The sequence below is a fragment of the Perna viridis genome, chromosome 10, assembly GCF_037379345.1.
Source record: "Perna viridis isolate PV_CMFRI_1.1 ecotype Kerala chromosome 10, ASM3737934v1, whole genome shotgun sequence".
In the NCBI taxonomy this organism is placed as follows: Eukaryota; Metazoa; Mollusca; class Bivalvia; order Mytilida; family Mytilidae; genus Perna; species Perna viridis.
In genome coordinates, this window is record NC_142454.1 from 24,672,224 (window position 1) to 24,686,001 (window position 13,778).

General features: G+C 31.9%; 1 protein-coding gene across 7 annotated transcripts in view; it reads right to left on the bottom strand.

Annotated features, from left to right (window-relative positions):
• Positions 1-1,004: 1,004 nt before the first annotated feature.
• LOC148605079 (uncharacterized) overlaps positions 1,005-13,778 on the bottom strand; it is a 56,320-nt gene continuing 43,546 nt past the window's right edge. For all 7 annotated transcript variants that reach the window (XM_088548607.1, XM_088548606.1, XM_088548605.1 and 4 more), the window contains 4 exons: positions 7,658-7,733; positions 6,928-7,360; positions 4,528-4,712; positions 1,005-4,223 (listed from right to left, as the gene is read on the bottom strand). In XM_088548607.1, the coding sequence (XP_088404733.1) occupies positions 2,787-4,223; positions 4,528-4,712; positions 6,928-7,360; positions 7,658-7,733 (2,131 nt within the window). In that variant the 3' untranslated portion in view covers positions 1,005-2,786. The remainder of the gene's footprint in view (positions 4,224-4,527; positions 4,713-6,927; positions 7,361-7,657; positions 7,734-13,778) is intronic.

A 13,778-nucleotide genomic window follows, 5' to 3' on the forward strand; every position in this document is an offset into this window, starting at 1 on the left:
CACTGCAAGTCTGCTAACTCCACATGCCATTCTGAGGATTGTGAGCTGACATATGTAGAATCATGCTGATATATAGTCCTCTGCAGGTTAAAGTTAAGGTAAAGTCCAGAGAAGCCATTGAATATTGTGAAATTAGCATAGAAGCCTATGGAAAGTGGAATTAGTGGTTTTTAGCCTAGGAGCTATAAAGGTATCTAAATATCACTATGAAGTTGATGAATGGGAGGGGTGCACGGTGGACCCTCCCAGCCCATGGACCACAGTAGAAACAACTATAAAGATCATTTCTTCAATTGCTGTGAATTCATGTCTTTCCAAATTAACGAAAATTAAAGTCAAGATGAGTTATGTTCGAAGAGCTTTGAAATCATTTGTTATTCAAATATTTCCCTCCCCTTCTTGTTTTAAAATCATTAAATAATAGAAATAATACATTGAACTTTACTTCGGAAATCGGACAACAACGTACCGCTAATGAACGAAAGTTTCATATGTCGTGGTTACGGTCCGTTACTCATGTAATTGCCGACACGTGCCGGGAAGACTTGAATGAATTTTGTTTAAATGAATTTAGTGTATCAAATACCTTTCCGCTCGCCCTGTCCATTTTCATTACTTTATTTTGCCATGACAAAAACATCTTTATGTCGGTCTTAGTGTGCTAAGACCGGTCTTGACAGTTTTTTAGCTGGACACATAATTACTTAAAACATGTTTATGTAGAAGTCTATAATTATATAGAAGAGAATGTTTATTTTAAAATGCAACCTGAATATAAAAATATCTACAGTCGCATCATTTTTTTTTATTTCAATGCCATGAAAACCGGTAGCGTTATATACACATTTAAAAGTAATCCGTACAAATAGTTACCACCTCTGGTAAAATCTCATTAATAAGTATTAAATGTTTTTTTTTCTACTGCACTCAAGTATAATAATATCTTTTTTTTTTCTTCAGCAAAAGCGACGAACCTTGATGGACAACTGTAGTATAAAATAAAATGAAACTGAAGAACATTTTATTAAAGCAAATGGTAATACCAATTCAATAAATATAAGAAGTCAATTACATCTTAACTCGGGTATGTAATCTTATATAATTTTCTTCAGTCCAAATCAGCTCTCCAATAATTCCTTAACTTTTAGTTTTATCCCTCCGTTACATCTTAAATTTGCAACCGTGGAAAGTTTTAGATAATACCACTAGTAAAAATGACATTCAAAAGCACAATCTTTAAAACCCTGAACGCAAGTTTGAGAGTAAAACATACGTATAAGGAACACAATATATTATACAAGACAATAACCAGAATAACGCTATTTATATATTTTAGTCATGAATGCTATCAGTTTAAGTCAATTTAATAATAAATGCTATTAGTTTAAGTCAATTTGTTAATAAATGCTATTAGTTAAAGTCAATTTAGCCAATTTAAGCAGGATGTACCTTTCACACATATATTTTATGCATCGTTTAATATGAAATACAACTTTGAGTACTATGATGAGCTAAAATAATAAATTAAAAAAAAACAGAATAAATACAAAAACAATGACAATGACTTTTCAGTAGCGTAAAAGAAACATATCAGCAATAATTTAATTTGTGTTCGAAACAAAAATTCATTAAAACATGCACCATGCACTTTATCCTAAAATACCAATGGCAAATACTGTTTTAAAATGTCTTCATGTTACTTTAACACCAAGAAAGATTTTAACTCTACCACTCGTGGACCTGAAAACGCAGTATATATATTAAGAGTTTTAAATATTAGTTTGTTCTGAAAATGACAATAAAAGGTATTCATTTTTGCTACATTATTGTTTTGTAAAAGCAAAATCTGATATGTCTTTAACACATGCCTTGTATATTTAACCCAATACTTAGCAGGGCCTAACGTAAAATAGCAACTGAACGTATTCCCATATGTTAGCTCAACCAGACCAAGAGGTCTATGTGAAATTGTATGCTTTTATTTGGTCGTCATAGTTGAGAATCATTGCCCTTAGAAGGCCTTAACTGATTTTTTTTCAGGTCTAGTAAACTTGTACATATCTTCAAACCATTATGATGGAACTTTCAAATGACGAAATGATCCCTAAAACAAGGTCTACTCTGGTTTTAAAATGGAGAGGATGTACATCATTTTGTATGAGGTTTATGTCTATGAAAGCCCGAAATGGGTCAAATATATATGACGACTCACTGTTAGAATCATGAAACTTGACATTCCAAATCACTGATTGTTTCGATTCAGATAACCTTTGAATCACTGAAAATGATCTATGTTACATGTACTAGCTCTGTCTACAAAAGTCTCAAGGATAAAAAAAAATGTACGAAAACGTCTTCTTTGAAGAACGTTTCTTACAAAAATACAATTGATTAACATTGCAGATACCTCTACCAATCACAAAATATTTGTATTGCTTAAAAGTTTTGTTTGATGTACTGACACAAAATTACATTACTATTCCATCATATAATTTTCAAAAAAGAAATTATGCCTAATAAAATCAAATATAATAATTTTCGAAATTAAAGAAACAGAAAAAATATTTCCTTCGTTTGTAACAAAACATTATAATCATAGTAAACTAAATATATAATAAAACTAAATATTTACACATTATATCTTATACCTTTGTACAGTTTTAACATCCTGAAAACGGAAGTTTTAAAATACATTTGGATGTAAATGTCCAACATGATCTTCTTCCACCTAAGTTTAAATTATGTAAAATCTGTAAAGTTCTTTTAAATTGATGTACACGATTAACTTAGTGTTTCTTTGATTGTTTGTTCTTCTTTGAGAACATGTCACCGACAGTCTTAAAACCGGTTTTAAAAAAATCCTTTATTTTAGAAGTAACGGAACCGTTTTCATCTTTCAATATCTCATCAGCAACTTCACCTGGTGCAATCGCATTTCGCGTGCTCCGAATTCGATCTTGGAAAATCTGGACAGAATCACCATACGTTGCTCTTTTTTTACATTTTTCCAACGCGTCGATTCTGTCTTCGAATCCTGATTTCTTTTCTCTCTTCTCGCTCTGTATCATTAATTCAATGTATTCGACTGTACTGAGAGGATCTGGCCGGAGTGCGATTTCTTTTAACCTATTGTTCAGTTTTGATATGACTTCCATCATTATCTGTACCTGGCCCTCGTTTCGTGAAACATCCTCAGCCATTTGGTCCAGCACTTGCTCCTGTGATAACGATTTCTGAGTGGCTTCTTCGTATTTTTTCTTCATATCATCGTACCTTTTTTTGACTTTCTTTTTCGACCATTTAATTATGTAAGGAGTATTGTGATGGTTTGTCCAATGACATGAATTTGGACATTGGTTGCATTTGCCTTCTCTGTTCATTGCACAGCATTTTGCTTTGTCGGTGTCATTGGCGTAAGCACAGTTTTCGTGGCAGGTGAAATTACAGGTCAGGCAGTTAGTTGTATATTGCCCTTTTCCTGTTAGATCGACCTTTTCTTGGTAATCCTCATCAACCTCGTACTCAAAGTCCTTGTTTGCTAGAATTGCCTGTGCATTCTGCGTAAATATCTGAATTTCTTTTTCGAGCGTATTAATTTGAGACAGTCCAACTTCTATTTCTTGGTGGAGATGCATGATAGTAGTTTCAAGCTTTTGCCTCTTCACAAGAACTTCAGTGGTCAATGAGAGACTCCTTGTTTGAAGATTACTTACATGATCAAAAAATGTCCTACAGCTCTGGACACCCATATCCCAAAAAAATGAAGATAGATTGTTAGGAGATTCCTGGGTGTTGTCAACAAAGAGAGCTGAATTATTAAACGTGAAATATGTGTCATAAGGTAATGGAACGCCATCTATTGCCTGTATTCCAGCTAAAACAGGTGGTCGTTGTCCATCGGCAAATGTGACCAAGGTACAGATGTTATCTTTTATGTCATTCCCGAATAAAGCCAATATAGACTCGAAAATATAACGCTGTGTTGCAGTCAGTCTTGCATCTGGTGCCTTTAAGATGAAGCAGACAGCATCAAGTGTTTGGACACCTTGCTCTCCTTTGGCGGTGAAAAGTTGTCTTATTTGATCTATGATAACTTGGTCTTGGTCAAGACCTCTTGTGTCTCCAAAACCGGGTGTGTCGATTAAATTAATTGTGTAGTTAATTCTGTCCGAAACATTGTTATGGATGGTATAACAAGTCACCCATTCAGTCTGTGAAAAAGCCTAAAAGAGTCAAAATAGTTTTCTTTCATGATTCTTTTAAATTACTATGGTTTATCTCATAATCCTGTGTAGCAGTTCATCCAATAAGAGTTACATAATAATTTCAGGTCTTAGTGGATTGATTTTAAGGTGCATGCATCGTTTCGTACTAATAATAACAATATCTAGAGCAAAAGGTAAATCAATAATTGTACATAAATAAACATCAATTATCTTGCTTTTTCTGAATTAGCTAAGCGAAAAATGATGCTATTAAAATTACTCAAAAATAGTTTCATTTATTCTGCCGTAAATAGAGTTTTACCTGGTTGCCTTCTTTTTCCTTTTCACATGCCTCAAGATTTATTAGAGTAAATCTGAATGGATCCTCCCACGTTACTCCCATGATGTAATTAGCCATACCGTTAATTAAAGTGCTTTTGCCGCATCCAGTTGCGCCTACTATCATAATGGTTCGCTCTGTTGGAAGCAAGTCACTAGCTGGTTTTCCTGCGAGAGAATACGACAAAGGTCAAGTTCGAATAAAAAAAAAACATTTTTCCTGATTTTAAATTCAATACGCCTGTAACATTGGTCTTTGATAGTCGTTTGAAGGCGTTTCAACTTACTCATTTAGATGGGCTACTTACAACAATACCTTTAAAGACGTTCCCGTAGGGCTAAAGTGAGATTTTGTTATCACATTTCAAATAGGAAACGGTACAAATGTACCATGTGAAATGTTCCTAAAAAGCAAAACTACTGTTTAAAGTCTCGAATTTTCAAAATTTAATTTACGGTAGAACATAAAAAATACCTTTTTTCTAGAGTTCCATATTTTACTCATCATTAATGTTTGGTAAACATACTTTTGAATCTAGATTTTTAAGAGAAACATGTCATAGACTTGATTTTGACAAAATTTTGTCTAAATTGGAGATCTTTTGTATTTATTATATAGGGAAATTACCATCGTTTAACACAACAAAAGCATTTCATCGAAATTCTTTGAACAAAACTTAATATCTATCATGAACTAACATTGTACAACATTATCTGACAAAAAGTAAATGATACTTTTGAATGTGCTAAGCATACTTCTTAAAGCTTATTTAAAACATAGATTTAAAATCCCTTAAAACAAGTTCAAAATTGCACCAAAAATAAACTAAAAATACTGTCATGAAGCTCACAAAGATAATACCCGCGTTTTAAATGGACTTAGATGTAACACGCTTGTAGGATTTTTTAACTTAAGAGTCATCAAGCAATAGCAATATATTTTCATTCATGCTTATCTACATATGATGCCAAACCTTTCCAGAAAGTATTATCAAAATCCCTTGCGCGGTTAAGGAGGACCTTTAAAGTCTTAACATATAAAGCCCTTAATTTTGATTATCAATTGTTGAAGTCCCCCGACAGTAATTATATTTCAAATGAGGCAACATCCCTTCAGCATCTGCACATGGACTGTTCATATCACAACTCATACGTTATGCCATAGCTTGCCGAAACTACGCACGCATACTTTTTGTATCGCGTTAGACTTATAACAAATAGGCTTCTTGGACAGAGTCATCACTACAGAAGTTTTATGGTCGTCAGCATGAACCTGTGGATAGCTACAGTGTATCCATCTACGCCATGAAATCTGATTTGTTCAACGTGTCATAGCTTTCCTTTCCTCTTTCCCCGGACATGACTTTTTATTAACAACTCGGCGGGTTTTTCTAGAAAAAAATAGGACGCTTACCCTACCGGTGCACCTGGTCCATGCTCCCAGTTTTTAGTTTTTAGTGAAGTCCGAGTTGCTCATTTGCTTTTTGTTACTTTGTATGAATGATTTTAGTTGCTTTATGTTCTTTGTAATGTATATCTGATCTTCGTCCCTGGATTACATTCTTTTGATTACCGCTATATTCTTGGTTCCCTTGATTACTCTTTCATGCACATCTACATATAATAACCAAATATTCCTATGCAATTTGTTCAAAATCCTTTGAGCGGTAATGGAAGAGTTCCACTGGCAACAAATGTGGACAGACGGACTTTCACAGGAGTAAGAAGTCCATTTTTACGCAGCCCTTTAATACCTAAAAACCGTAAGTGATATTCGAAAAGTAATTTAAAAAAATGCAGATAGGGATTTTCATGAGGGGTCTTATGAAAAAAATCAGGCCAGAGATAAGACGGCTGACTATTAAAAGTATGTCAGACTTAGCCTGATATTAATAATTGTTCTTTTGAATCCCTTTACTATTTGTAAAACAACACTATATTAGAAACCAATTTAAAACAGAATTTTCAGAATTGAATTAGATGTAAACCTTTTTATAAACTTTAAATCAACAATTTTACACTTGTTGATGCCTTTTTGCAGAACAGTGAAGTCATTTTCAAGCATTCCCAATCAGCAAGTACTGATATATCAAAGTTCATGACATTTGGTTCACTACAACAAAAAATATTGCATGGAAACGAATAAGGTATCAGTGACGACGACGAAACAACACCAACGAATGATATTACCACAATTGTTTTGTGGTCGTATAAATACTTACATTTAGGTAAGTCTTGCACAAATAGAGAAATAAGTATGAAAGTGTCTGATACCAATTTGAACATCTTTAAAGCAAACACTATATTTAAACTTGTTAATTAATATTTCATATAAATACGTTTCTGGATATTTATTTGCCAAATTGGTTAGTAATTAATTCACCTAGATTAAATTTCCTTGTTTTTGCTTTTTCATTTCTAGCAGTTACATTTTCTCGTATTGGGAGCCTATAAACGTTCGGAGGACCGATTTCAATTTTCTCTGCATTTCCCAAAATATGCCTTGCAGGTGACGGTTTGGTAGCAATCGGATTACTTTCTTTCGTGTAGGAACCTTCTGCTCCTCTTGCATCATCCATTATTCGAACTTTAAAGACATACGAAGTGTCAGGTTTAAGGCCAGTTATTGTCAGTTTTGGTTGTGTACAAGCATGTTTAGTTGTATAATGTTTCCATTTCCCATCTGGATGTTCTTTAAACATAATTTGATAATTTTCATTTTCATTCAGTCGCCTACTTGTCCGCCATTGAAGAACTAATTCATCGGATTTGCTCTCTGGTGCATAAGGTTGTCCCATATCGTCATCAAATGTTTCCTGTTTAATATTGTATAATAAAATGCACAATTAATTGATCTGCAACGTTAGAGTTCAGAAGTGCAATACGCCTGTACATTAATTGATTAGTTAATTAATTCCACCCAAAAACATTACAAGATACAACATTGCATTTTTATCGGAATAACACATGCCCCAATTTGTGCCTCTGTGCCAATTAAAACCTCCTTTTTGTCGAAAAGCGTAAGACATTACAATTCATGTGTATTTTTATCTGCTTTGGTCTTTTATGGACACCAATTTAAGCTTCAATGCTATAAAACACGTTAAAGTTACCTTAGCCGATGGTTTTTCAGAGGTTGTGTCGATTTTTTCAAGTTTAGGCTTGATATCCTGATTTTTTTTCGTCATTCTGAAAAGACAACCATTGAGTAAAATGTGCAAAGCTTTAAGTATTTCAATGTTTAAACTAAAAATATAAACAGAAAACGAAAAAGGACTTCAAAAACTTAAAATATTTTATTTGGAACAAGTATCCAAATCAGATAGGAGAAAGTCTTATGTTTCGACTATCATTTACCATTTGAAGTTCTAAGATGATTTTTGTCCAAGGATAACGCGCCACATGTTACCATGTAGACACATGTCCTACAACAATATAAAAGCAAAATACAAGCATTTTAAGCATGTATGAAAGAAAAACTTGTCGTTAGAAAAAAATTTTCAAAGCACTTTTTTTTAAACTATTAACATAATTCTGGCGCAAATCTTATACGTAACAAATACATTCCGTTTTCAATTGGTAATAGGTGATCTAATCTACATGTACATCAATGAAATGAAGGTAAAAAAAATAAAGTTATATGTGGTTTGAACATTTCGAACGTTAAACCTAACCAATCATGAAAAACAAGTATTAGAATGCTTTTTTGTCTGAATAAAATATATAAAACGCACAATATTTATATCTTTTTTGTTTTATGTATACATTAAGATTATATTCTCCAGTTGGATATTATATAACACAGTCTTCTTGCTATCGGAAAAGATGAAATTGAATAAAAAATAACACTAAAGATCATTTTATTTAATTCAATACATGTGTTTAAATATATAAACAACTGTCATCTACTTTGGTCACAATTTTGACAAATCGAATGTTATTTATCGTTTGGTAATTTGAATTGCACCTGTAGTGTTGGATTAAATACCCACATCATTACAATAGAAGAAGGAACATCTTAACATAGTAGAAATATTTTGGCAAAAAGAAATATTCATTGAAAAATGTCCCATTTAGATAGGTTATTATTTCAACCAGAATTCGACCTTTTTAGTTAGTCGTATAGTTTAGAAAAAACTGCCCATTGGCAATAATAGTGGCTACCACAAATTGTTATTGAAAAATCTTTAAACAAATGCAGCATATACCTTACATTGCTATAGTTGAAATATTTGCATAATAGGAAGCTAGATAAATGACCACTCCAGAAAAGAATTCACAAAAAATACTGTTATATCAATTTAATGCTAATTTATTATAGCAAACTATTATACATGAAGACGTTACAAGTAAACCACGAATAGTTTAATGATTAAATTTTATCAGCGTTTTACAATTCATCCGATCATTACCTTGGAAAAATTCAAACCTCGTCTGATTTCAGGTTAATTTAACTGCCACTGTTTAAGAATATTTTATAATATTTATCTATAATAATTATTGAAATGTTCTTTTTATTTTATATGAAATACTTCACTCTATGCATAAAAGGGCAATATACATGCAAATAGTGATGAAATATGTGACTGCAAAGAAACTGAGGCTTCTCAGTCATTTTAAAAATTCATTTTTTTAATTTATCAAGTCTGTAATTTACAAACTAAACATATTGCATCCATTTTTGTTTTACCTCAAGGTAATAACCTTACTTAACTTTTAAATTTTGATTTCTGAATATTCTTGCAAAAGCAGTCTTTTCGACTCACCTAATTTCCATTACGCTCGTAGAAATACATTCCGGACCGAATAAATAAAATGTGTTTGAAATATACAACAAGCAATGTAATTTAAACAGCGTCTAAGCGAAAAACAAATTCTGCACCTGTATAGCCGTGTTAACTTATTTATATTGTGATAATCATGAAGCTCATCAGAATCTCATAAAAGTTTAAAAGTCACATTAACAAATTATTGGTGGTAGCTGTCTTTTTCATTTGTAAAATAACTCGCATGTTTCTAACCAGTTTCTAGCTTGCTAATTTTCTTTCATATTCGAATATATTGTGAAAGTGTGTTAGTTTCCGATTTTCCGTTTTGGTTTTTTTTTTTTTGTTTCGATATTTCAAATATATTTCATGATAATTTTTTTAGCGGAAGAAGCGTTGAAACTTTTGACAGAAACCATGATTTCACGGGTTAATGACCTCTCTTTGTAGTACAGCTTTCGATTAGCTGTAATCAATCCAACATACAATAGAACTTGTGTCACTGGACACACAAGTAACTAATCTTGTATATAAGCGATGGCAAATTTTCAAACTGATAATACCATGCTTTATTATTTTGTCCAATATAGTTCTGGTATAAACTTCATATAGTGAAGCAATTTGAATATATCATGCTGAATAGCATGGGTTGAAAGGGGTTTTGATATTATTACAATTTTATAAATAATCAAATCGGCATTAATATTTGTAGCTTGAATTCAGGCGATTAGGAAATCAAATATCTTAAATCATCACTGTGAGTAAAGCCGTAGATACAAATAAGCAGAGGGCACATTTTATTGAAAACTTGCTATCATTATCATAGGAAAAAGGATTAAAGTGTGGTAACAAACTTTATTATCTACCGTATTTAAAACTTTGCGTTGGATTGACGCATATGGTATTTTCAAAACACCAAAAGGACATGTAGTTAATCTGAGTTTATGAAACAACCTTAACACAAAATAACAAAAATTACAATTCGACCAACTTTTAACTGCATGTGCAAAAGAGTAATCAAAGGAATCAAGGTTATGCGGTAATCAAATAATACCAAAACAAAATAACACAAAACAAACGAAAAGAAAGTGAACCTAGAAGTTCTAAAGAGCATAAACCGTTCACCTTCTTGTTCGATTAGCAACATTCTGTGTTTGTAATTGTGAGCATTTTTTGGTATCTTGGATGACAATTCCTGACGTTCATACCTAAATAACAATCATATAAACTCTTATTAAATTCTTAGGTGATTTATTTAAAAAGTAATAATATTTGAAGTAGCAAATAAATTTCAAGCTTTGGCATTACGTGTGAGTTGTGATATGAACACTCCAAACGCAGGTTTGAAGTTTTCATTTAAACATTTCCCTAATTTGATCCAATATATATATAGAAAGGTCTGAAAAATTCCCAACGATGTTAGAACAGTCAAATGTGCCATGCAAAGTTTTGGTCGTTCCCTCCGCGAATCTCGAACTCGTACCGCTGTGACATCTATGGCAACACCGCCTGCACTAAGTCCAGCGCCCTAGACCACTCGGCCAGCTAGGCTATAAAATATAGCTTTCGCTGGCCGGGTCATTCCTCCTCGTAGGATTAATCTAGGGCTGTAACTTTGTACACGATGTATGGTAGTACGGGACAGTTCATCTAGGTGTTATTATGTAGGATAGAGGATCAAATTAATGATGCATGTCACAACAAATCAATATTATACAATGTCTCAGAGGGAACGACCAAAAATTTGCTTCGCAAATTTGACAGTTCTAACATCGTTGGGAATTTTTCAGACCCTTCTACAAGTTTACGTTATCTTCCCTGTATCAATTTGATCCGATGGAGCAGTGTAGCGAATAGAGTCGTCACATTCTGAGACGTTGTATATATATATATATATATATATATATATATATATATATATATATATATATATATATATATATATATATATATATTCCTATTTTTTTATTTATTTTTTTTCATCTTTTCATTTACCTCCTATAATGCAACTAAAGTATCGGTTTTAACGCATCATCGTTGCACATAGTACGTCTAGACAACAAAGAAGCTTTGAGTGTTTTTGTTTAAGATAACTTGAAAATTAATTAAACTGTCAATATATTAATCTTTTAATCTCGGGTATTTTGATACATATCGAGTGGGTTGTCTTTGATACATAACCATTCAAGGTTAACAAATGTACATTGTAAACAATGACTAAAAATAGACAAAATCGGTCAAAATTGATATGATTTACTTTGTGGTTTACTTCAAGAAGGTTAAAAGTTTGTTTTAAAACTTCAGCACAAGGTCGAACGCTATTGATTTGTAGTGCATGATTACCAAGTTGTCATTGAAAACTCTTTGTGTACGTAATTTTTATTATGTTCAGGTTAGTGGAAAACACTTGAATATGATACAATAAACATGACACGCCAAACTATGTATCACATGCAGTATTTGCCATTGACTGGATTCTTGGGTGATATAGGTGTCTCGCGTTATAGCACATGCTACAGATTTCGACATGTTACATTCGGTATTTATTGTAACTGGGTATACAGTCATTTCATATTAATGAAGAGACAATTCCTACATGATTGACAATTACACATATATTGTAAAAAAAAGTATGTTGTATTTAAAGGAACCAACTCAAACAGATAATGCATTTCTGTCCGAACTAAAACTGAATAAAAAATAATGTTTACAATAAAACGAAATGAACATGTCAGAGGCTTCATCGACAGATATTGTTTAAAACTTTTGCTATGTAGAGTATTTGTTGCCAAATAGCACAAATTTCCGTAAATGATAAAACAAGATTTGATGGAAATATCAATGATTAATATCCGTGTTCTTGACAGGAAAGAAGCCATGGCCATCGCCACTATACGTCATCTAAGTAACATTATGTCTACATAGGTTGTCTCCTTCCTTTCATACAAAAATTTATTTGACTTCATCACACTGGAACCAACTGTATTCAATTCCTCTCACTCTACTACACTCCCCTCACAAAACAAGTCATAACTTGTGGAATTCACGAAATTTATTACACTGGGAATATTTGATATTACACTGCTATCTAAATAATAAAATGTATTTACTCTTCTTAATGAAATAACATGTATGAGTGTCAACTAGACTAAAAATCAAAATTGATTGATAAACACAGAAGAAAAAAACTGTTAGGAAATTGACTGCCACTTGCACTTAAGTAGGTAACACTTAAACTCCCGCTTGTCAAAAGTAGAAAAGGAGGTAATACTTGAACATAACTTGAACTAAGTACACCGACGAACTAAGTGATGTAATTATATGAAACGAGCACATTTTGTGTGACATGCATATTCTTTTATAAAAAAGGTTTATACAGAAATGCGTACATCATTAAAGCTATTCAAATCATATTTGAAACCTCTTAATGTATACATATGCGTAAAATTATAAATTAAATAATTGATGAGCTGACAAAATTAGCCGTCAGTTAAATAATCTAGCATTTATATCATTATTTAAATCAGTAGTTTTATTTCCCAAAAATGGGTTTAAACAACGGATGTATAGCGGTTTTTGTCTCGTAATCAAAGTGAAGATATATAGTGATAAGAATGCCCGTGCATACAAAGATGTAACATTCGCATCATGTGGATATCTTTTTATGGATTTTAAACTATTAAGACCACCGATTACCAACTTTTATTCAAATTAAAAACAGATATATGTAAAATTTCAATCTTTATTCATTCACTTGAGAATTATTCCATTTAAAAATAATACTTTTTTTATATAATGAAATTTTACATTTGAACTGTATTCTTTCTGGTCAAGTGATATCATTATATCTGTAGTATGGAAAATATTCAAAGGAAAGTAACTCATTTTACCCTATATCTGCTTGTTTAAAAGCTTCCATAATTACCCCCCTTTCATTGTGGTGATTATCACAGGCTGGCAAGAAAATAATGCTTCGTATTTCATGTTTAATCACTGTAATCATATGTATCTTATTTTAACCCACGATTGAATATTATCGGATGTATTGCGCCTACCTCCATTAATTGTTGTTTATTCCTAAAGTCATAAAATGACTTTTTCTTCCATGATTAGTCCTTCGTTTTATCATATTGGATTAGGTTATGTTAATTGTCAGCGCATAAAAAAGGGAATCATAAAATCAGTTTGCACAAAAACAAATAATAAATAAATGAATAAAAAATAAATAAAAATAAATAAAAATAAATAAATTAATAAATAAATTAATTAATTAATAAAATAAATAAAAACAACTCTTTCTTGTGGTTATGGAACATCTTATATTGGAAAGTCCACTACATCTGTAGTAGCAATGTTCATATCACAATGAAATTTCCTTAACGCACTTCGGATACTTGTGCCACAACAGTGCATTTGTTCAGATCATGATAATTATATAAAGCGCATTACACATGGAACAGACTATCTT